The 25530-nt window shown below is 47.8% G+C and overlaps 1 protein-coding gene across 1 annotated transcript in view; it reads left to right on the plus strand.

The window, feature by feature from the left end:
* The window catches only part of LOC138265755 (complement C1q and tumor necrosis factor-related protein 9A-like), a 45380-nt gene extending 43106 nt beyond the window's left edge, over positions 1 to 2274 (plus strand). Inside the window, exon 5 of the mRNA XM_069213764.1 lies at positions 377 to 2274. Within this exon, the coding sequence (XP_069069865.1) occupies positions 377 to 1338 (962 nt within the window). The 3' untranslated portion in view covers positions 1339 to 2274. The remainder of the gene's footprint in view (positions 1 to 376) is intronic.
* Positions 2275 to 25530: the final 23256 nt, after the last annotated feature.

Below are 25530 nucleotides of genomic sequence, written 5' to 3' on the forward strand. Positions count from 1 at the left end.
GAGAATGAGAGGAAACCTGCGAGAGAGGTGGAAAGAAGGGCTGGAAAAGAACCTGCGAGAGTTAGATGAAGACCCAGAAACTGTAGGGTGTGGAAGAGAGAGGCATGGTGTGGAATCACAACTAGGCAGCGCTGGTGTTTGGTAACCCCGCCAGCCGACACCACTAGCAGTGGGCTCCTGTGATAAACCTAGGCCCCCTGTGTCTATTATTTTGACGAACTAAGCACTGGCTGTTATCGTAAAGTGACCTGCGGGAAAGGCTGCTTCTGTTTATGGGACTTGCTCCGGCAGAAGGCTTCTTGGGGGTGGGGGGATAAAAGAGCCTAACAGTCTAAAATTTACTGCGCAATAAAACACCTTCTTCTTTTCTTCATAGGTGATAAAGGTGATTCGGGCAATGACGGAGTTCCGGGAACTCAGGGCCCCCCAGGACTACAAGGCGTCTGCCCACCCTGTACTGGCCAGAAAGGCGCTGCTGGCGTCGCTGGACCCCCCGGGCCCGCCGGCGCTTCAGGGAACAACGGACTGGCAGGTGTCAATGGGGTCAACGGAAGCAAGGGCGACAAAGGAGATGCTGGACCCCCCGGAGTAGGGGGCCCTCCTGGAGCCAAGGGAGACTTGGGGCCACAGGGACTCTGCAACTGCGTTAATGGGGCCCCAGGGCCAGCGGGAGCAGTAGGTGCTCAGGGCCCACAGGGGCTACCGGGCGCAGTGGGTCCTAGAGGGAATGCAGGGGCAAAAGGTGACCAGGGAGTGCAGGGGGATAAGGGGAGCCAAGGGGAGCAGGGATATCAAGGGGTGCCAGGTCCTTGTACCCCAGCTGTGCAGTCTTCCTTCTCTGCTATGCTCACCGTTTCCTACCCCAAATCCAGCCTTCCCATCCCATTTACCAGGATTCTTCATAACCCTCAGAACCACTACGATGCAGTGAACTCCATCTACATTGCCCCCACCAACGGCACCTATCTCATCAGCTTCCAGCTGTCCGTCTACGGCAGGGTCCTTGTGGTCGGCCTCTTCAGGAACGGTAGGGTGGTCTCCAGAGCAGCCCAGGATGCCAACCGGGGAGTCTGCTCGCAGACCCTGGTGATGCGCCTCTCTGCCGGAGACACCGTTTGGCTCCAGACCAAGAATGACCAGAGCAACGGTGTCTACTTTGACACGAACAGCGACAGCACCTTCACCGGGTACCTGATCTACCCTGACACCTGTGATGCTTCAGTGACTCGCAGCTTTGGGGCTGGGTTCGCACCTCCTCCTGTACCTACTAGTTATCCAGGATTTCCCGCTGAACCAGAGGTCACCTTTAACCCTTCGCACATGCCTCCTTCAGGCTAAGATGGCCAGCTTTGAATCCTTTCCCCACCAGCTGTTTTTTGGTAGCTGAGTCCCTCTTCCACACTCTAAGTGCACCTGTCACAGTTTGTCCTGCTCTTCACGACGACCACGCAAACAGAGCTCACTAGCGTAATATCAGTTGCTACAACCCCTCTCATTCTACCCAGTGATCTTCCTCCTTTTTGAGCTAATGTGTAGGGTGAATCTAGCGACAGTGTCCCAGACACTTGCCAAAAAGCTGAAAAAGCATCACCTACAGTCGGGTCAGATTCATCCTTTTCTGCTGCCGCCCTCTCACTCTGTCCATTGAGAAATGAACCCCTCTCTGTAGCATCGTTTGCACAGCCCTCCTTCTAGATGAAGCAGAGGTGAGAGTGAGCAGGGGACGGAAGGTCTATGTCCGTCTAATCCTCCATCCCACGTAGGGGGAGCCTGAACTAAGTGCCCAAATCTGCAGAACAGAAGCAGTGATTCTCTCAAACTTAGTAAAGGAGTCCACCACATTATAAAGAGATGTTGTGAGTGTCTCCTTCATTGCAAAGCAGTGAATATGGACATGAAAAAAGCCATCTGGATCAGAGACGAAGACGACTTTCGGGTGGTTGGAAGCATAGATCCTCTTTCAGGTCAAAGTGTAAAGGTTGCAGTATGAGGGCCTCTGGTGTGATGCATTCATTGCTTTACCCTGACAATGGTACGGCTAAGCTCTGTAAAAGGTGAAGAGGCCTCCTATTAAGATGTCCCAAATATTCTTCAAGATGCCATATGCACCTTCTGGTCACAGGCACTATGGCGGATAACTGCCTTCTAGGTGTTTTGTATCATGAGGCGCGTCCAGTTATGATCCTTGAACCTGTTCCCACCCATTCCTAATGGGGTCTGTTTGTTCCTCCTTCTGCAGCATTCTTTTATAATAAAGTGAATATATGGAAAATATTATTGTTCCAGGCTCTGTTTTATTCCGTTTTTGATTTATTTCAAATTAAACTAATTTCTGTTAGACATTATGTACAGAGAAACAGAAGGAAAATAAGAAAATGAATCTGTTTTAATTCAAGAACAATTTTATTGGAAGATATAAATAAAGAAACAAAAAAAATCATCAAAACAATCATAAGCTGGAGGGCATGCCACGGAGTTAAGGTCAATATCAGGGCGAAAGATATTTAAATAATCCAGAAACGATTGTAATAAGGTGGTATCCACTGCACGAAGTTCCATAAAGGAACAAAAAGAGAAACAGAAGACTAAGCAAGGAAAAGAGGGGAGGAGGAGGGAGGGGAAGTTACGGACTGTAATTTATCAATGCAGTCTGCCACTTCAGTATATCCTAAAATGACATGCAGGGCCATTTCATCCTATATGCATACCCATGCTCGCACACAACACACAACAACCCCCACCCCCCTCCCCCCTCCCCTAATGGACGATCAACTTACCTTGTCCGTTGATCCTCCACGAGGGGACAGGATCCATGTGGGCTGCTCCGCCACCTGCTCCCGCGTCACCAGAACACCACCACACCGAATCATGGGACGTGATTCGGTGGGCAGTGTTCTGAAGACGGGTGGTGGAGGTGGAGCAGCCTCCACTTCCCGCCGACCGCCAGTATGGCTGCTGGCGGCTCTCCATCCAAAAAAGGACGGAGGGCTACCAGCAGTCATAATACGCTGTGCGGAAAACCGCCTGCAATGGCGCTCTTCAGCACGGCGGTACCAAGGCGGTCTTTAAAAAAAAGACCACGAGGACGAAATGAGGGCCTTAATCCTTAGAAACCAGTGAGAATGCTGTTAGTGCACAAAAGTACCAGGTTAGCATCAAAATAAAGCTGCACAGGCGAGAGTGCGTCAAAAAAGGTCAGCGATGCATCGATTTCTCATCCGCAAGTGAGAACGTGTGTCGTTCCTCCTTCGGTCGGGTCGGCGTGCGTTGTTTCTTCTCTCCTGCAAGAGGACAATGTAGCGATGTGGATGGGCACCTTGGGACCGGGCAGGCTTTGCGTCGCTTTTCCGTGCCCAGCGATGTTGCATTGAAATCCGGTCGCACGGTGTCAATAAACTGTGCTGTGTGGGGGCTTGCATCGTTAACGGCAGCCACTGCAGGTGTTGCGCATCGTTTCTCCAGCTATGTTGCGTTGATCTCCCAGCCGCGATGCAGATGGAGCATCAATTTTAGCCGTGAGGCCAGCGGTGTGTCATTTAACAGCCGCGAGGCGGGTGGTGCTTCGAAAGTTTCCCTGCACTGTGGTCTTCGCATGGATTTTCAGTTCTTAGCTGCCTGCTTCACCTCTCAAGGGCCTAGGCACTGGATAGGGCACCACTTGGTAGGGCAGGAGTCTCAGCAGAGAGTCCAGGTGCTGGTAGGGGAAGTCTTTGATGGTCCTGAGACTTCAACAACAGGAGGCAAGCTCAGTTCAAGCCCTTGGAGATTCTTCTCAAGCAGGAATGCACAACAAAGTCCAGTCTTTGTTCCCTTTCACAGGCAGAAGTATCAACTGCAGGATAGCCAAACAAAGCACAGGCAAGGGCAGCACTTCTCCTCAGCTCTTTAGCTCTTGGCAGAGATTCCTCTTGATTCCAGAAGTGATCTAATTTTCAGGGTTTTTGGGGGCTCTTCTTATACACCTTTCTGCCTTTGAAGTAGGCTTACTGCAAAGAGAAGTCTCTGTTGTTTTCAGGATCTTGCCTTGCCCAGGCTAGGCCCCAGACTACCCCAGGGGTTGGAGACTGCATTGTGTGAGGACAGGCACAGCCCTTTCAGGTATAAGTACCACTCCTCCCCTCCCTCCTAGCACAGGTGGCTCATCAGGATATGCAGGCTACACCTCAGCCCCCTTTGTGTCACTGTCTAGAGAGAGGTGCAAACAGCCCAACTGTCAAACTGACCCAGACAGGGAATCCACAAACAGACAGAGGGGGTTATTCCAACTTTGGAGGAAGTGTTAATCCGTCCCAAAAGTGACGGTAAAGTGATGGATATACCACCATCCGTATTACGAGTCCATTATATCCTATGGAACTCGTAATACGGCTGGTGGTATATCCGTCACTTTACCGTCACTTTTGGGACGGATTAACACTCCTCCAAAGTTGGAATAACCCCCAGAGTCACAGAATGGTCTAAGCAAGAAAATGCCTACTTTCTAAAAGTACGCACAATCTTAAAATCAACTTCATTAAAATATGTATTTTTAAATTGTGAGTTCAGAAACCCCAAACTCCACATGTTTGTCTGCTCCCAAAGGGAATCTGTGCTTTAATAATATTTAAAGGCAGACCCCATGTTAACCTAAGAGAGAGATAGGCCTTGCACAGTGAAAACAGAATTTGGCAGTAGTTCACTGTCAGGACATATAAAACACACTAGTATATGTCCTACCTTAAACACACACTGCACCCTGCCCATGGGACTACCAAGGACCTGCCTTAGGGGTGTCTTACATGTAAGAAAAGGGAGGGTTTAGGCCTGGCAAGTGGGTACACTTGCCAAGTAGAATTGGCAGTTTAAAACTACACACCCTGCAGTCGCAGGTCTGAGCTATGTTTACAGGGCTACTTATGTGGGTGGCACCACCAGTGCTGCAGGCCCACTAGTAGCATTTGATTTACAGACCCTGGGCACCTCTAGTGCATTGTACTAGGGACTTAATAGTAAATCAAATATGCCAATCATGGAAAGCCAATTACACATACATTTTACGAAGGAGCACTTGCACTTTAGCACTGGATAGCAGTGGTAAAGGGCCCAGAGTATTAAAAAAAGCAAAAACAGAGTCCAGCACACATCAAAAACCTGGTAAACAGAGGCAAAAAGTTAGGGGAGACCACGCCAAGGATGCCAAGTCTAACACTGTCCAAGTAGGGACCACACTCTTAGTCAGGGTAAGTCAGATACACAACCTACATTAACCTGTACTCAACCTCTGACAGCTTGGCATAGAGCAGTCAGGCTTAACTTAAGAGGTAATGCGTAAAGTATTTGTGTAACACTTACATTACAGTAACACAGTGAAAACACCACAAAAAGACTCCACATAAGTTAAGAAAAAAATAGAACATTTTTATGAGTAAAACAAGAACAAAACAACAATAATCCAATAAGCAGAACTGAAGTATGATTTTTTAAAGAATAAACTGCAATAGAGTTCCTAGAAATCAATAGCGCTAAAAGATTACTTGAGGTCACGCTAGACCAGGATAAATCGAATATTCAGGCCGACTGCGATGGAGAGCAGGCCGGCTTCAGTACCTACGCAGGCTAGCTGAAAAGTACCTTGGATGGAGGGTTGTGTCTACATCAAGGAGGTGATGCGAAGGCGATGGGTTGATTCCTATCCTCGCAGTCCAGAGTATGCGTTGTTGTTGAGCCGTGTAGACAGCGATGTGCTGGAGGGTGGTAATGGGCCAATCCTGATCTGCGCTGTCAGTGATGCGAAGTCCTTGTCCTCAGCAGTGATGCGTAGGCATTGAGGGAGGATCAGCAGTACCGATCGGCACAACAGCATTGATGTGTTGATTATTGATAGGAAAGGAGATGCAGAGTCCCCTTTCAAGGTCCAAGACTGGATTGGCACCTCATGGGAGGACATGAAACACAGTTGACAAAGTCCAGCAGCTGAACAGGGTTATAGAAATCTTTGATGGCCTTTAGACTTCAGAACAGGAGGCAAGCCAATAAGCCAGTGGAGTCACTTAAGTTATTTAGAGGATGTGCAGAGGCAGGTGAAGTCCTTCTCCCTCCCAAACAAGAAGCATGAGGCAACAGGCCAACACAGAAAAGCAGTTCAGCAGAGTGGCAGTCCCTCTTGGCAGCACAGCAGTCCTTCATCCTTCAGAAAGCCCTCAGGTCCAGAAGTGTACTGATTTGGTGAGGGTTGAGGTCCAGTACTTATATCCAGTTGAGCCTTTGAAGTGGGGGGGGGGTTCAAAGGGAGGCCTTTGAAGTACACAAGGTCCCCGCCCTTCCTTCCTTGGCTCCAGACACTCTACAGGACAGGCACAGCCCTATTCAGGCGTAAGTGTTAGCTCCTCCCTCCAATGTAGCCCAGGAAGGATGATCAACCAGATGATGGGCCATCAGGATGTAAATGTCACACCCCAGTTCCCTTTGTGTGTGACTGTCTAGAGGGACTGCACAAAGCCCAGCTGTCACCCACCCTAGAAGTGCATTCAGAGACAGGCAGAGGCACAGGATAGTTAAAGTAAAAAAAATGGCAACTTTCTAAAAGTGTCATTTTCAGACTTACAATTCAAAATCCAACTTCACCATTGGTTGTGATTTTAAACTGTGAGACCAGAGACACCAAACTCCACATTTCTATCTTGTCCCATTGGAAATTACACGTAAAGGTTGTTTCCCGGTAATCTCAAAGTTAACCTCTGGGAGCAATAGGCCTTGCGTTAGTGAACAATTATTTTCATTGTTTTTTTACTTCCAGGACATATTAAACTTAAAGGTACATGTCCAACTGTTTAAATTCACTGCACCCAGCCCATGGGGCTAGCTAAGGCCTACCTTTTGGGTGATCTACATGTAATAAAAAGGAAGGTTTGGGCCTGGCAAGTGGGTGCACTTGCCAGGTTGAACAGGCAGTCTAAAATTGCACACACAGGCTCTGCAGTGGCAGGCCTGGGACATGTTCAAAGGGCTACTGTACTGGGTGGCACAATCTGTGCTGCATGGCCCACTAGTAGCATTCACTTCCCAGGCCCTGGGCACATATAGTGCACTTTACTAGAGACTTACAAATAAATTAAATATGCCAATTGTGAATAAGCCAATGTCACCATGTTTAGAGTAAAAAGTACCTGCACGTAAGTAGTGGTTAGCAGTGGTAAAGTGTACAGAATCCTAAAGCCATCAAAATGAAGTTAGAAAAACAGGAGGACAGGAGGCAAAAAGTCAGGAGAAACCAGGCTAATGGTGCCAGGTTGTTAGAAATTGGGTCTCTAATTGGCAGGGGTACACACCCTTTTCCAAGTAGGTACTCCAATCCTAGTCAAGGTAAGTCACAACACAATCTAAATTATCTTGTGCTCACCCTCTGGGAGCTTGGCACAAAGCAGGCAGGCTTAACTTAGAAGGCAATGTGTAAAGTATTTGTGCAATAACTCATACAGTAACACAGTGAAGACACCACAAAAAAGTACTCCACACCAGTTTAGGAAAATATATAATATTTATCTGAATAAAATGAGATAAAAATGAAAAAAATCCATTATGGTTTAAATGAATCTCAATTCTTAAGAATCAGTGGTTGTATCCTTGTAACACACAGTACCTGAGTTGCACAAAAAATAAAGATGCACGGGATTGCAGAGGAGGAGATGCCTTGAAAAATAAGGTGTTGCATCGTATTTTCCAGTGTGGCACGGACAATGTGTCATTTCTTTCCATCCTGCAAGGCGATGCGTTGATTTCCTTGAGTACGGCCTTGGTTCCGAGGATATGCATGGAAAAATAAGGTGTTGTATCAGAGTTTCCGGCACAGCACAGAAGATGCGTTGCTTCTTTCCAAGCTGCAAGGGGATGTATCGCTTTCCAGGAGCACAGCCTTGGTTCCTCACGGAGGTGCTGGGATATTTTGAAGCCCAAGGACGATGCTTTGAAAATCCTTGACGTGCTGGCGAGAAAGAGCAGGTGCTATGTCAATCCAGTAGGCAATGCAGTAATTTTTCAGCCATGAGGCAGGGTGCTGCGTCGATTTCTGCAGGCGTTGCGTTGATTTTCCAGGGCACTGCGATTTATTTCTCTTTGGTGAAGTCTTTGTGGCCCTGAGACTTCAGAACAGGAGGGAAGCTCAATTCCAGCCCTTGGAGAGTACTTGTGGGGAAGGCAGAGTCCTTCCAGCATAGTCAGGGGCTAGCAGGCAGCAGGGCAACAAGCAGGGCATCAGTCCTTCTCTGCAAAGCAGTCCAGATGAGTCCTTTGGCAGTCAGGTAGTCCCTTTGACAGAGTCCAGGTGTAGGTCCAGAAGTGTATGATTTGGTGGCATCAGAGACCCAGTATATATACCCAAAAATGCATTTGAAGTGGGAAAAACATCAAAGAGTGGTTTTGAAGTGCACAAGTTCCCCTTTCAACTCAGCCCTATCTGCCAAGATCCTTGTAGGGGGTTATCATTCCTTTGTGTGAGGGCAGGCCACTGGCCTTTTGAGTGTAAGAGAGAGCCCCTCTACCCTTCCTGCGCAGGGAAACCCGTTCAGTATGCAGATGAATGCAGATGTGACTGAGTGTCCTGTGTTTATGGGTGTCTGGATGGAATTCACAAGGGGAGCTGTCAACCAGCACAGACCAGATGTGGATTGGAGACTGGCTGTAAGGCACTGATGGCAGTAGGTGCAGTTAAACGCCCACTTTTTAAAAGTGGTATTTCAAAAATAGTAATATTAAACCCAACTTCACCAGTAAGCAGAATTTTCTATTACTATTCTGGCCCTGAAACATGACAGGGCTACTCCCTTCAGATCAGAATCTACCATTTAAAAGTATATAAGGCCAGTTCTAATTCTGGCCTGTGAGAGAAGCAGGCCTCACAGTAGTGAAAAATTAGTTTTGAGTTTTCACTACCAGGACATGTAAAACACATAAGGATATGTCCTGCCTTTTGCCTACATAGCACCCGGTCCGATGGTTTACTTAGGGCCTACCTTAGGTGTGGCATATATAGAAAAATGGAGTTTGGGGCTTGGCAAGTAGTTTTAAATGCCATGTCGAAGTGGCAGTGAAACAACTGCACACACAGGCCTTGCAATGGCAGGCCTGAGGCATGGTTAGGGGGCAACGTAGGTGGGTGGCACAATTAGTGCCTCAGGCCCACTAGTAGCATTTAATTTACAGGCCCTGGGCACCTCTAGTGCACTTTACTAGGGACTCCCAGGTAAATTCAATATGCCAATTGGGTATGAGCCAATGTTACCACGGTTTAGAGCATGGGTACTCGCAAACATTTTCCCAGGGGCCCAAAAGTTTGGTCTGTGACGTGCCTGGGGGCCACATTGATGCCAGGGCGCTGGCGGTCAGGTGGGGTGACTAGGGGGATTGGTGGCAAGGTAGGTGTAGGGGAAGCAAAGGATATACATCTAGTGGCTGAAATATACAATGGGAAACCAGAAAACCTGGAATTAATCCAGGCTTACCCACTTTTCCAAATTGTGTGATCCTAGGCAATTGTTTAGTGTCACTTCCCATTCTTTTTCTGCATAATCACATTTAAGATGACCTCGAAATACATGATTCATGGTGTGCGCTGCACAAAACCTGCTTCTATGCTTGATTTAATAAACTATAATGTTGTTTATTTATGATAGGAACCCAGGCCACCCTTAAAGTGCACATACCAAGTGACTTGCCTCTTTAATTTACTATTGGTGGTGTTCTCAGGGCAAGGGAAATAATGAATGTTTCCAAATTTCTGTTTGAAAACTATCACTTTAAAAGGAATACATCTCAATGCACTGATGATGCGTAAAAAATGATGACAAACGGGCTCGCAGAGAAGAAGATGCATAGAAAAATAAGGTGTTGCATTGGATTTTCCTGCCCGGCACCAACAATGCGTCATTTCTTCCCACGCTGCAAAGGGATGCGTCAATTGCCAGGAGCGCAGCCTTGGTTTCTCACTGTGATGCAGGGATATTTTGACACAAAGAGACGATGCTTTGAATATCCTAGATGCGCTAGCAAGAAGGGGCAGGTACTGTGTCGATCCGGTAGGTGATGCAATGATTTTTCAGCTGCAAGGCAGGCACTGTGTCGATTTCTGCAGGTGTTGCATCGAATTTCCGACAGACATGAATTTTCCTCTCTTTGGTGAAGTCTCTGTGGCACTAGTACTTCAGAACAGGAGTAAGCTCAATCTAAGCCCTTGGAGAGCACTTGTGGGGAAGGCAGAGTCAGGGGCCAGCAGTCAGCAGGGCAACAAGCAGGGCAGCCGTTCTTCTCAGCAAAGCAGTCCAGGTGATTCCTTTGGGCAGCCCACCTCTCTCTCTGACAGAGTCCAGGTGTCGGTCAAGAAGTGTCTGATATGGTGGGGTCAGAGACTCAGTATATATACACCCAAAAATGCATTAGTAGTGGGGGGAAAGGAGGGCGTGGCTTCGAGCTCACGGAGTGAGCAGCCTCAGAGAAGAGTTCTGGCCTGGGACCCCCGTTGCCCATGAATCCTGCAAATATAGACCAACATATTGCTCACCCCTCCTCTCCCTAGGGGTCAGGAGGAGGGGGCGCCATGAACGGGGCCGAAAAAGATTGCTCCCTAGCCCTGAAATCGGGAAACGGAAAGAAAACTCGCTGGGCTGCCTGACCTCAAACTGGCGGGCGTTCTTCAGCCGACAGAACGAGGAATGGGTGTGGCCTGAGGAATCCGCCTGATGCAACGGGCTCTATGAGCCTCGGCCGGTCCCTGCTTCTGGGAGGACGACCCTGGAGGCGGTTCTTGCCCTGTGCCTCGTCTACGCTGTTTTCCTCTTGGTGCCAGTGAGTACTGCAACAAGAGCGGAGGAGAGGGAGGAAGGTCCTACATTCCCTCGCCTCAACAGCACTAAAGAAACGCAAAGGAGAGAGCTCCTGATCTGGCTGAGCAACGGGGTGACTACTTCCTCCTGGGACTCTTGGAGGAGGGATGGGTCACTGTGCTGTGGCGAAGGGGCACCACGGCTATGCCACGAAAGGGGCTAGGCCCTGATTAGGCCTGGCCTGCACTAAGCGCTCCGGAGGAAGAACTCTCAGTCCACAGAGCACAAGAGGAGCTCCACCGAGCCTCGACAAGATGGGCAAAATTAACAAGAAAAGAGACATGGCAAATGAACCCGGCGACCATTGTGGTGACCTTGTCTCCCTCCCTGCTGAATCGCCGCGGTAGGCAGCCACTGAGGGCCCATCGCTGGGAGACATCATGCAGGCTATCACATCCACCAGGGAAAGCCTAGAACTCAAAATAGACACACTAGCGCTGGATTTGGGCCTGCTGAGGGAGGACCAGCGCGACTTGCGGAATGAGTGGCGACAACCGAAAAAACTGTAGAGGAACTCAAACCTACGTTGGCAACGACTGGAGATCGGGTAACTGCTCTCGAGAAACAAGTGGGAACACTAGTGGTCCACGCTGAAGATGCCGAAAACAGATCTAGGAGGAACAACATTCGGGTAATTGGCCTGCCCGAAAAAGTCGAGCGAAAAGACTCAACTGAGTACCTGGAACGTTGGATAATAGAGGAGGTGGCTCCAAAAGGCCTCTCACGTTTCTTCGCCTTTGAGAGGGTGCATAGGGTGCCGGCCCGGGCTCCCCCTCCGGGGACACCGCCGAGGCCAGTGGTGGGCAGGCTCCTGCACTATAAAGACCGTGATCATATACTAGCACAGGCTAGGAAGGCCGGGGAACTACGAGTAGAGAACAACCTAGTCCGCATCTTCCCTGACTTCTCCCACGAGGTACAGAGACAGAGAGCAACCCATCTGGAGATAAAGAGACAATTGCAAACACTAAACATCCAGTACACAATGCTCTTCCCCTCTACGCTTAGAGTGGCGGACGGTAGAGGAGTTAGATTTTTTCAAACACTCCAAGAGGCCAGGGCCTGAGTGGACGAATGAGAGGGCCCTGTACGAGCTGGAACCCCTTGAGGACCCAGATCCAGAAGCAGACGACTCCAAAGCAGAGGAACTAGACAGGAGGGAGCGACACCCACTCCGGATGAAATCAGGGAGGAGCGACAGCGGGCCACAGTGGCAGTGGCGAACCTAAGCGGAGGAGAATCTAGCCCACGATCTATGGAGACACGGAATGGAGTTCGAGGCTCGGACTCTGATGCTGAATCGGAGGGCTCAGCGGCTCTGAGTGTAGAGTTGCCGATTGAGACGCCTGGAACTTCCGAGAATATAATATGAACTAACACCCAGGTACTGAGAATACTATTTGTGTTCTAGCAGCGACAACGACCTCATGCTCGGGCAAAATATTGTGTAGTACGGTCATCACGAACTTGGCGGGGGCTACCCTGGAGCCGGCAGCTCCACCTGGCTGGAGCTCTCTTTTCATCTACCCCACAGGCATTGACTTCTGGTTTACTTTTGAACAGTTTGGATGGGGGGCTGTTTTGACACCTGTCCTGAGTAAGGGGGGTTGGGGAAATTCTTAGTTAGAGTTCGGGGAACCCGCCAATTGCCACACCAGAGGAAGAGTAGTGGACATGAACGTTGCTGCCCTGACGGTATCACATGCTGGGATGGTGAACAGCACCGGAACAATACTGTATTTTTTCCATGGGCGACCCCCAAGAATATAAAGTGTTTTCTTGGAACATAAGGGGCATGCACAATATGGCTAAACGTTACAAAGCATATTCATATCTATGCAGAAGGGGTGCCCATATAGCAATGTTGCAGGAGACTCACTTGACGGCGGCAGAGGGTAAGGCGCTGCAGAGGAGATGGAGGGGCCAAGTATTTTACACAACCTACTCAGCATATGCAAGGAGCACCCTCATTTGAGTAAGGGCAGGAATACCATTTCAAATGACCAATACACTAATTGATCCTGACAGGCGTTACGTGGTGGTTACCGGCAGAATGGGAGGACGGGATATCACACTGATAAATATTTATGCACCTAACATAGACCAGGGGACATTTCTGGATCAGTTATCAAACAACCTAGCTCCTCACTTGCTCAAAGCAGCACTAATTGGGGGGGATTTCAATTGCATAGCCACCCCGGCTCTCGACAGGTCACATCCTCCTCTGAGGGATTCATTAGTGAACACCTTAGCTAAAATAATTCTAGAATAGCAAAAGGGGTGGCAGCTGCTAGACTCCTGGAGGACCCTCAACCCACTAACCAGGGATTATTCTTACTATTCTACAGCACATGATTTGCACGTGAGACTTGTCACCTTCCTATGTACACCAGACATACACACTCAGATACGGGAAATAGAATACTTGGGGAGAACCATTTCTGATCACAATCCCATATTAATGCACTTACCTTGGTCAGGAGCTAACTCCTGCATACCCACTTGGTGCCTTAAACCCGACTCCCTCAATGATCCTGCGTATCGTGACCAAATAAGGGGGCATATTACACAGTATTTTGAAGACAATGAGACAACGGCCCCCTCCCCTCAAACATTATGGGAAGTGTTCAAGGTTGTGATACGCGGGCGCTGTATAGCTGCATCCATTGCTGCTGGAAGTTGAGATAGCTGAGAAAGAACTCCGCTCACTGGAGAAACGGGCGCTGGAGTGCCATGAAGTGCAGGGGGAGCTTCAGGAGAAGGTGGCTGAACACACGGGGAGACTCCGCTGCTTTGATTATAAACATTATATGGCAAGGGCGCACGCGGAAAGAGATAAGGCAGGAGCGATATTGGCATGGTTGGCCAACCCTGCCCAGCGAGGATCCCCCATTACAGAGATTAATACTCAGTCGGGGATCAGGCTTTACCAGCAGATTGACATCAACCATCACTTCCTCGAATACTATACCACCCTTTATACCAGTACATCACAGGGGGGAGAGGAACCTCAGACACTTATAGATGCACTCCCACACCAAAACTTTAGTGAATCAGAGAGGGATGGCATGGGAGGCGACATAACGACATCAGAAGTTAGAGATTCTATGAGAGGGTTGGCTCGTGGGAAAACACCAGGGACTGACGGCCTGCCGATTGAGTTTTATGCCACCTATGTGCAGGAACTGGCCCCCAAATTGGCACAGCTGTACAACGCTGCACGTGTGACAGAACATCTACCACAATCCACAGGAGAAGCTTTGATAATCCCACTACTCAAACTGGGTGAGCCACCAGAGGATAGTAAGGCTTATAGACCCCTCTCTATGTTAAACTCAGACGACAAGATTCTAAGCAGGATATTTGCGACTAGATTACTCCCTCACATGAACTGGTTAGTACACCCTGACCAGGCGGGTTTTATTCCTTCTAGGAACACAGCCCAGAATATTAGGAGAGTTGTACATATCAAGGATACTATCGCCCCTCAGATAGAAGCAGCCGCAGTGTTGGCAGTAGATATTGAAAAGGCATTCAATAGCCTAGAATGGGATTATTTATATGCAGTGCTGGACTGAATGGGACTGGGCGAGGGCATCATTAACTGGACGAGGCTCTTTTATGCGAACCCTAAGGCAAGAGTTAGAACTGGCACCATCGTTTCAGAGCAGTATTCAGTGGAGAGGGGCACTAGGCAGGGTTGCCCCCTATCGCTGTTATTATTTGCACTGGCGATGGAGCCCTTAGCCGCCCAGGCTCGAACTGCTGCCTGGTATCGGGGGCTGTTGCAGGGCACCAAACATCATACAATAGCGCTATATGCAGACGACCTGCTATTATTCTTGCAGAATACCGGTCGGGAATTGGAGGGAGCTCAGGCGTTGCTGGCATTATTTGGCCAATTGACAGGCTTGAAAGTCAACTGGCAGAAGTCATTCTTGTTTCCCCTGTCCGCACATAGTCATCCACCAGAAGAACTGGGTACTGTGACGTGGGAGCCTTGGTGCATGCCATACCTGGGAGTTAAAATGTATCATTCCTGATTGGACATGATAGAGGGTAATATGGGGAGCGCCATAAGGGCCCTGAGAACTAGCATGGCTTTCTGGAGCTCACTCCCGCTCTCAGTAGCTGGGCGCATAGCGGTCATTAAGATGGTAGCACTCCCCCGCTTGTTGTATTACTTCGGGACATTGCCGGTCTGGATTCCTGCTGCGATGTTCAGGGAACTAGATTCCAAGCTAACGGCGTTTATTTGGGGAAAAGGACGACGTAGAGTGGCACCCACTAAACTGAAGTGGCCCCGGGCTGAGGGGGGGCTGGCGGTTCCTGATTTTGAGGCCTATTATTTGGCAGATCAGCTGCAATGGCTGACTCGCTGGGTAGCAGAACGGAGTGCTGGCGAGGAAGGCAACAATACTTCGCCCCGTCGTTCTTGCTGGCGAGGGTGTTCTTTGGTCGCCCCTCCCTGGGCCTCGAGGTTGCGCCTGAGATAGGGGTCCTTGGTCAGTGTTGGAGGTGCTGCCTACGGCGCGCTGGCTTGGGTGTGTCATATGCGCCGGAGATTCCAATGACCTGGCTTCAATGGCTGCCCCGCGCGTGGGACTGAAGGGTGCTGCTGGCCTGGGAAGAGGCTGGGGCCATACAAATGGGAGACCTGTACCATGAGGGTAGCCTCCTGCCATTCGAGGACTTCTGACAAGCTCATGATCTTCCACAAGGCCACTTTCTGTTGCACCTGGCGATTACACATGCTATCCGAATGCATTGAAGGATGGGGAGTGGAGAACCTGCTACTCATTGCTCAGGTATCTATTTATTAACATTGGACGGGATTCAGAGGCCATCACCAGTTTATACATAACAATCAATGCAGGGAAAAAAGGGGCCCTTGAGGAGCTACGACGTAAATGGAAAGCAGATCTAGAGACCCAAATATCGGAAGGGGACTGGGGCCAAATATTAGAGAGGGTGCCAAAGATCTCTAAAAATGCTAGGTTTCAGCTCATACAATTTTATATCTTACACAGAGCCTATCTTACCCGCAGAGACTGCGGGACCATTTCTGGGTACTGGATGCGAAGTGCCCCTGATGCGGGACAGAGGTGGCAGACTTCATGCAGATGATGTGGACCTGCCCTCCGCTGTGGGACTATTGGAACACAGTGACGAGGGAGGTGGCGGAGATCATTGAGCGCAAGGTGGCATGGGCGCCTGCTCGGTGCTTGCTACACTGGTTTCCCCACACCCCTAAGAACCGAGCGACTTATAGGTTTCAGGACCTTGCATTCATACTAGCTAAGAGAGAACTGACAAAGAACTGGAAAAGCCTAGCTGACCCTTGTCTTCCCAGCTGGAGAAGAGAAATACAAAAATGGTCATTGAGTGAACGGCTAGTTCTGCACACAGAGCTCAGGAGGGGAAGAGGTTCTCCGCAGTTAAAGGAGGCCTGGGACCAGCTTACTGCCAGGTTGCAGGCTGAGACATTGCACCCTTGCACAGAAGCAGAGAAGCCAGCTTCAGTATCCACCCGTCGATGGGATACTTCCCTCGTTCGTGCACCAGACAACTAATGCCGGCAATAGAACAATTGCATGAGCTCTCAAGGTGAGTGCTCAGCGAGATGCACAGGGGCAGCAAGTGGGGAAGGACAGTGATGACTGCTAACACTGGGTGGCAAGGGGAGGGATGGTGGGGACTTGGGAGGGAGTTAAAGTTAAGAAGCTTACAAGTTATTCTACATTAATGCACTTGATAGGGATACCACCTTGACATTCAGATTTCTTCAACATCTGAACTAGACAGCCAGGGTAGGGACGGAGATTCAGTATTTGATATAACTGGGTTGCTTCTTGTTGATATATTAGAGTTGTGACACTCATATTATATGATAATTGCCCAATGTAAGATGTTCGTCTTAAGGTGTGCTGCATAGAAAGTGGGCATCTCACAATTTAATGTAACTGTGTACTTGTAATGAGAAACAAATAAAATCTGTTGAAAGAAAAAAAATAGAAGTGGGGGAAATTTCAAAGAGTGGTTTTGAAGTGCACAAGTTCCCCTTGCAGCCCAGCTCTGTCTGCCAGGATCCCTATGGGGGTTATCAGTCCTTTCTGTGAGGGCAGGCCACTGGCTTTTGAAGTGTAAGAAACAGCCCCTCCACCCTTTTGCACAGGGAGAGCCATTCAGTATGCAGATGAATGTAGATGTGACAGTGTCCTGTGCTTAAGGCTGTCTGGGTGGAATTCACAAGGGGAGCAGCCAACCAGCACAGACCAGACGTGGATTGGAAACAGGCTGTAAGGCACAGATGGCAGTAAGTGCAGACAAATGCCCACATTCTAAAAGTGGCATTTCCAAAATAGTAATATTAAATCCAACCTCACCAGTAAGCAGGATTTTCTATTACCATTCTGGCCATACTGAACATGCAGGTCTACTCCCTTCAGATCAGAATCTACCACTTAAAAGTTTATAAGGACAATTCTAATGCCGGCCTATCAGGGGAACAGGCCTCATAGTAGTGAAAAACGAATTTGTGAGTTTTTCACTACCAGGACATGTAAAACACATAAGTGCATGTCCTGCCTTTTACCTACATAAAACCCTGCCATATGTGTTACCTAGGGCCTACCTTTGGGATGACATATGTAGAAAAAAGGGAGTTTAAGGCTTGTAAGTATTTTAAATGCCAAGTTGAAGTGACAGTGAAACTGCAAACACATGCCTTACAATGGCAGGCCTGACACATGTTTAAGGGGCTACTTATGTGGGTGGCACAATCAGTGCTGCAGGTCCACTAGTAGCATTTAATTTACTGGCCCTGGGCACCTCTAGTGCACTTTACTGGGGACTTACAGTTAAATTAAATATGCCAGATGGGTTTGAGTTAACGTTATCATGTTTTAGAGAGAGAGAGCACTTAGCACTGGTTAACAGTGGTAAAGGGCCCAGAATCCTAAAGACAACAAAAACGAGGTCAGAAAGAGAGTTGGAGGAAGGCAAAAGGTTTGGGGTGACCCTTCAGATAGGGTCATTTTCCAACACAGGTCTAAAACTCAGTATTGTGCCTTTACTACTATGTCCCTTGTCCTCCTTCCACCCATAACATATGAGGTATTGTTGCTCAAAACAGGAAGAAACTAAGAAGCCTGCTAGAAACCGAGGGCCCTTCCCACCCTTCTTGGTACCATTAAAGGCTTGCTTTCTTAGCATTTTTCCTGTTTTGTGTCCTCTAACTACAGACTGAGAAGTGGATTTTGAGCTCTCCACCATTATAGCCCTTTGTCCTGTTGTGCAGGGCTCAGGGAGTTTAGGCCACGCTGTGTAGGGGTCCCCAAAGAAATACAGATTTGATCCCTTGCCTTAAAGCAGCATAAAGTTTTACCTGGGTACATGGCTGCGGCGGGGACGGGGCCACAGACGTGACAGTGACGGAGGGGGAGTGCACAGCACTCCAGCTCAGTGCATATCTGTTTGGCCGGCCGTCTTGGGCTGGCCAAACATACATGTGCACTAGGCTCTGTCCAACCCGGCAATGCAGTGCTGGATTGGAGAGAGCAGGCAGAGGCTCTCACTCTGCCTCGGAGCGTCCTGGGCGCTCTGTCCAATCCTACCTCTGCTTTCATGCTGCCAGGAGCAGGCAAAAAGCACTAGGATTGGACGCAGGGCAGGCTGGGACGCTGAGCCTGTGCCTGCAGCTGAGGAGCGGTGCGGTGGTGGTGAAGCGCGGGGAAACAGGAACTTAAAAAAAATTATTATTATTTTTTGGTCACTGCCTACCCCTCCACCATGCGCCGCACTGCCCTGCACCTTCCCCCTCCCGTGAGCCATGACTCTTTCATTTTGTGTTTTACTTCATTGTAGTTTATTATCGGTTAACAGTGCATCAATTTTTTCGTATATTGTGCCTCAGTTTGAATTATGTAGTGGGGTTTGGTAAATTTGAAACAGAATTTCCATGCCAATCCTTGCATTTCACATCAATAATCACAAGGTCTAACCTTTTCAGAATAAAAAGAAAATGGTCACAAAAGCATCTTCAGGGAGAAACATCTTCAGTTATTCACATGGGCAGTGAGTAAGCTGCATGGTATAGATATCTTAGCTGAAGGCAATAGACTGGTGCAGCCAGTCTTATCCCTGCTGTTCACAGCTCAGAATGTCATAATATAGTCAGGCTATGACATTTTCAAAGCACAGTAGCTGTACAAAAACGACTTTTTTTAATAAACTGAAACAAAAACAACTTTATTATGCATCAAATATATGTGTGTTAGATGCCATCTGGGAAACTTGTATGGGCACCTTGGTATTTGGAAATATTAAGCTGAAGGCTACAAAGGAAATGATTTTAAAACAAATTGGTTACATCATTCATCTTAATATACTGTTTAATCTTCTTTTTAACCACATGCATTATGTTTATTTGTGTAGTAACTTCTATTCATAAATCAGCACTTCATTATGTTGGTATGTATGCATGTATGTGGTATTTCACTGGCACAAACCTAGCCCAAAAACAAGCATAAAGTCAACAATGTTAGTATATTTTAGTATAGTTTTCTTTAAAGAGGTGCATATTCCACTCATAAATTGGAGCGTTGCTAATGGACACAGTGATAAGACTCTGGGAGCATAGATGGAAGAGATCTGTTGCCTTATTTTTTCTTTTGTACACTTCTTAGTTCCCAATGTGCTAATGTCCCGGCAGTGCGTGTGCCAAGAACCACCAGAGGTAGTGAGCATGTCTGCTAGATAAGCAGGGATGCTGGTTGTGATGGATTTGTAAATTATGCAGCTGGTTTTGAAGAAGGTGCTGCCCAGCAACAGGAGCCAATAGAGGTCCAGCAGGATGGGTGTAATGCAATTGTATTTCCTCAGGCCCTGGATGAGATGTGCTACAGCCTGCAGGATGCCTTTTAGAAGTGCCAGTGTGGAGCTTGGGAGGCCATTGAGCAGGGTGGTACTACCATCACATCATAAGCATGAGAGTTTAAACAGCAGTTCTGAAGAAATGGTTTGAAGTTTTTTAAGAGCTAGTTCTTTACTGTCTTTATTGTTTGGACTGTGTTCCTTGAATGTGTTCCTTGAGTGTGGTGTCCAGGGTGAATCCAAGTGGCTTGGCATTCTGTGAAAGTTGGGATTCAAAGATGTCAAGGTTCATGTCATTGAGACATCTTTATACTATTCATTGTTTGTTCTGGGCAAATAAAGAATTTTGTCTTGGATGGGTTGAGCTACTGGTAGGAACTGGGCAGCTAGATTAGGACATTCATCATTAGTTAGGCTTTTTAAAATCTAGAGTATGGATTTCTATTGCATGTTTTCGTGTTGGGGAAAAGGGGTTCTGGACTCACAGATAAATAATCTAGTAGTCTCACAGGACTGATTGTTATCTTAGACACACTCTCCTCAAGTAGGCCTGTAGAAGGTATATGGGTAAAGTCCACCTCACTCCCAGGCCTGGTTTGGAAAGTTGGCCTCAGTCTGCCCTTGTTAGAGGGTTTTAAACTGGACTGTATTTGCTAGGGAACGTCTAAAATTAGGTAAGTGTTTCATTTTTATTCAGTGCAGCTGTAAATGCAATTCCTCACCATGAGTCGTGGTGGAAGGCCACGTCTAAATTCATTACCATTCTGTAAAAGTTTTTTTTTTATTTCCCATTTTCATCATGAGAGGGAAGTTGTTTCTCCTTATTCTCATTCTGTACACTACCTTTCATGCATGCACTGTTTTTTTAGGTACAGAACTGCATCAAGGTGAGTGGCCGCCGGTTTAGGTCTGTTATTATTTATATATGCCCCTGAAACTGTTGTTTTTGTTAAACAAATGCACAAGGGAGAAAAAATCTTCTTTTAGCTCCTTTTCACCTTCAGGTTGATTTGGCATGCAGGTAAAGTTATTGACTTAAGGCTGCATTGCATGGTACTTAAAGTACATTTTCTCCTGCCTCTTCAAGTTCCTTTCACAAGACTGGTCAGAAAGAAGCTCCTCATCTGGTTCCTAGAAATTTGATGACTGGGTGAGGAAGAGTGTATTGCAAATCAAAGGGGCAAATACATTGGCAGATATCTGCTCCTTAAGATTATTTTGAGGATCTTTAAGAGCATGAACTTACCTGTATCTGAGGCTTGGAAGACTTTTTTGATCTACTCATCAGCTGGGTTTACCACTTCATCGGCTTGTTTATAATTTCACCCTGATGGAATAAAAAGATCCTGATTGTAACCACTGGCCCAGGTTTATGTTGATATTGTACACTCTTGTGGATATTCAAAACCATTCCTGATTCTGTGCTGGTGTACTCTTTTGTTATAGTTGTGTGGTGTGTATTTCATTTTCTGAGCATATCATACTTAAGAATTTTGATGACAAAAAGATGGATTCCACCCTGAAGAAAGTCTACTCTGGTCCCTATTTGGCCATGCCTGCTGAGTTTTATGATACCTCTTCTCAGTCTTTGATTTCAATCTTCAAATGACTCTTTATGGTGATAGAAGGGGTCTGAACAATCTTACTGGAATCAATGGAATGTTAGGTTGAGTTCCTATCGGGTAGTTCTTTTGTTGTTGCTACTGCTCTGACTAAAGTGAACTATGATGGCTGCCCATCAGAACTTGTTTCTCAAAGAATAACACACTGATCCATCAAAAAAGTCTGCTGCACTTCAACTCCCTCTCGAGGGTACCAGACATTTTGGCCATTGTCTCCAACTTTTGTCACAATTTTCAGTCTTGTTCTGCTTCTGGTGTTTCATCCATCTAAAGCATCCTTCAGGCAACCCTTAAGGCATCCTTCTTCACTCCTCTAGCCCAATGTCAATAGGAACAGGTTTCTCTAGATCCGTTGAGTAAAATGGAAAACTATTCTGCTTTGGGAGTTGGAGCATTCTCGAAAATGCCAATGGTCTCCCTGACCGTCAACTTCAGAAGCCTTGATTTTGCAAAGTGTACTGCCTTAAGTTTTCAATTCTTCAACTGTTTCTCAGACTCTGGAATTTTTCCTATTCCGTGGCCTCATATCTGAATGGATAGATCAGCCCTATTCCAAGCTGTCCCACCCTTATTGCAAAAGTAAGCAATGATGACAGTATTGTGGGGAGAGCAGGGATCCTAAACTTTTTTATTCTGGTACCCAAAAAGGATTCTGTTTTTTTTTACATACATTTTTTATTGGCAACTCTAACATTTTACTTCAAAATACATAATGAGGGATTCTGGTTAATCATCGACCCCAGGGGGGGCAACCTCTGGACACAGAAATTTCAATTAATTGATAATTATCAACCTGATTGACCCCTACTTGAAGATTTCTTGACATCTCACAAGAAGATTCAAAGATCATGAATTCTAGCAGAGCACTTTCAGCTCTGGGTCATAGTCTTTCAATCAATCAATCAATCAGGGAATTTGTAGAGTGAACTACTCAACCGTGAGGGTCTCAAGGCGCTGAGGGGGGGGGCTGCTACTGCTCGAACAGCCAAATCTTGAGAAGTCTCCTGAAGGTAAGGAGGTCCTTGGTCTGATGCAGGTGGGTGTGAAGAGAGTTCCACATCTTGGCGGCGAGGTGCGAGAATGACCTGCTGCCGGTTGTTGTTCTGCAGATGCGTGGGACGGTGACGTGGGCAAGGTTGGCGGAGAGAACCTGTTGGGTAGGTGTGTAGAAGGAGAGTGGTCTGTTGAGGTATTCTGGTCCGGTGTTGTGCAGTGCTTTGTGAGCGCGGGTGAGGAGTTTGAAGGTAATTCTCTTGTTGACGGGGAGCCAATGCAGATCTCTCAGGTGGGTTGAGATGTGGCAGTGGCGAGGATGTCCAGGATGAGGCATGCAGGGGGGTTCTGGAAGCATTGCAGCCTTTTATGGAGTTTGGCCGTGGTTCCTGCGTAGAGGGCATTGCCGTAGTCCAGTTTGCTGCTTACGAGGTCTTGGGTGACTGTTCTTCTGGTTTTAGTGGGGATCCATTTGTAGTTCTTTCGAAGCATGTGGAAGGTGTTGAAGCAGGAGGAGGAGATTGTGTTGACTTGCTAGGTCATAGATAGTAAGGAGTCCAGGATGAATCCCAAGTTGCATGCATGGTCGGTGGGTGTCAGTGCGGTTCCCAGTGTGGCAGGCCACCAGGAGTCATCCCATGCGAAGGGGGTGGAGCCAAAGATGAGGACCTCAGTCTTGTCGGAATTCAGTTTAAGGCAGCTGTTCTTTATTCATTCGACGATGGCCTTCATTCCTTTGTGGAGGTTGGTCTTGGCGGTGTCCTTGGTGAGGGAGAGGATCAGCTGGGTGTCATCCGCATAGTGAAGACGGTTGTGGTGGTGGTGGGGGGGCAAGAGCCAGGGGTTCCGGTGCTGGGCGCAGTCCAGGCGCGGACGGGTGCACATGGGCTTGCCTTTGGCCCACCTTCGGCACACCAGCAGCGCGGCCACACAGCAGCCGCCATTAAGTAGGGAGGGGGGAGGAGAGGACAGCTAGGAGGTGGGAGCGGGGTGAAAACAGTGCAAAAAAAGGGGGTGGGCCACGGGGGCAGCAGCAGCAGAAGTACAGCACGAGAGAGCAGAGGTGGCGGGCTGCAGGGGCAGCATCGGCGGGGGAGAGAGAGAGAGGTGGGAGAGTGAGAGAGATAGTGGAGGGAAACGCTGAGAAGTAAAAAAAAAAGTAAAGCAAAAGTAAAGCAAAAAGTAAAGCAAAAGTCAAAAGGGCGCAGAGGAGAGCAAACGGCAAAAAGGGGCACAGGGGGGCAGATACGGAAGAGAGAGCACACAGAGAGAGAAGCAGAGAAAAAGGAGGAGAGAGGCAGCCTTTTAGGAAAGCAGAGCTCTCCCACTAGACACCAGGGATGAGGCGCAGGCAGAAGCCTGCGGTGGAGGAGGGCCTCGAACTCCTGACAAGAGTCAGCAGTTCAGAGGAGTGAGGTCTCTACTTAGCAGGTGGAGCCCACGGAGGCAGAGCAGTTCACTGACTAGGTCCAGAGCCTTTGGTCTCTGCTCTACTCATCAACCCTTCGCGTGTTCACCAAGATAGCAGCTAACACTGTAGCTATTCTTCACCTACAAAGCTGCCCAGTATTTCCTGAAGTGGATGACTGCATGCCCAGAGGATGCCTTATGCTGATTGGACACTCACAATTCATGCCAGACCTTACTCTTTTCTTTACAAACTTTGCCAATGTCAGCTTGTTCCACAGCATCTTCAGAGGTGTACATTTCTCTACCAATAAGGGATGTGGTGTTTTTGCCTGTGGGCCTATCTGAATGTTAAGGCAGAGTCTGCCCCTCTCAGTACCTATTAACCATGCCTCTGTACCCCCATGATTGAAGGTTCAGGAGCACATGGGCATGTGTATCTTCACAGTTCCTTGAGCTCCTCAGCACCTTTGACTACGTATTACACATCTCCTCCGAACCCACACCTGACTTCCCAGGACTTGACATGTTGATCCCCCAGAATCTTCCACTGTTAATCTTAAGCTGAAGTGGTGGTTGAATCCCAAATCTTTGGCAATGGTATTTTATCTTCTACCCAGTCTACCACCAGCAGTCACACCAGATAGCAGTTATTTTGGTTGGGAGACCCACTCTGGGGACTCTTGGACTCAGCTGTAAAGGTGCTGCTCCTCAAAATGTGGGGAGCTATCTGTAGTTCTTCAGCTGTTCATTGTCTCTAGCACTATCTGAAAGATTGTAATACACTGGTTCATGCAGACAAGTCTGTGACAGTGGTATACATAAACAAACAAGGGGGACTCAGTCAAGCTCTCTCCATTAAGTGCCAGTTTGGATTTTAGGCAAAACATTTCCTGTTGTTCTTAAGGGTGTACCACACAAAGGGTCAGGTCAGTGTTCAACTGGAGAGGTTGATCAGGGTTTTTCTGCACTCCCAAAATATGTCCCCCTCATCCTGTCATCTTCAGGGCCCAGTGATGAGTAGAGATCTGTTCCTGTCCCTGGAGAATGCACAGCCTCTCAGGTTTTGCACGCAGCTTTGGAAGACCTGGAGACTGGGGAAAGATTCTGTGACTTTGTTTTGACTTTACTGACTTCTGTTTGCCTCCCCCCTTTCTTCCAATACTGTAGGCCTGCTTTGGATTCAGGAGAAAGAAGCTGATGTGAGTCTGGTAGATCAAGCAGATGTTAGTTTCCCATACTTCTGTTCAGAGCTGTACAGCCAGTCTCTTTCCTTCTTCAGCCCCTGAGATGCTTGAGAATGGGGTAGTGGTATGGGCTCACCTGAATCCTTGCATACTCCTCAGCTGGGATTTATCTTCCTGAAGGCTCTCAGGATAGGTCCGCATGGGGATTGGCTTCTTCCATGCAGAGGATCAGGGGGTTTCCTTGCCTGAAATGTATAGGTCAAGATCTTGGACTTTCTCTCGCACCTCTGTGCAAAATTACTTTCTTCCTGGTATCAATATGGCCTTCATTTGTACTGGGTTACTTAGTTTCAACCTGTTTTAATGTGTTCTGTTTTTGTCACAAAAGAACATCACCATGTATTGCAGCATTAGCGGATCATTGGTCAGTTTTAATTTTTATTTTGTTTTTGCTTCAGCACAAATGATGAGGGATTCCAATTACTTAAAGGTAATTTTCATCACTCATAGTCCTACTCATCCCCGTCACAGTTATTACAACCATCCCAGCCTCCCTTCATTTCACCAGTCTTGGAGTTGGCTTGGATAGGTCCG

The sequence above is a fragment of the Pleurodeles waltl genome, chromosome 11, assembly GCF_031143425.1.
Source record: "Pleurodeles waltl isolate 20211129_DDA chromosome 11, aPleWal1.hap1.20221129, whole genome shotgun sequence".
NCBI lineage: Eukaryota > Metazoa > Chordata > Amphibia > Caudata > Salamandridae > Pleurodeles > Pleurodeles waltl.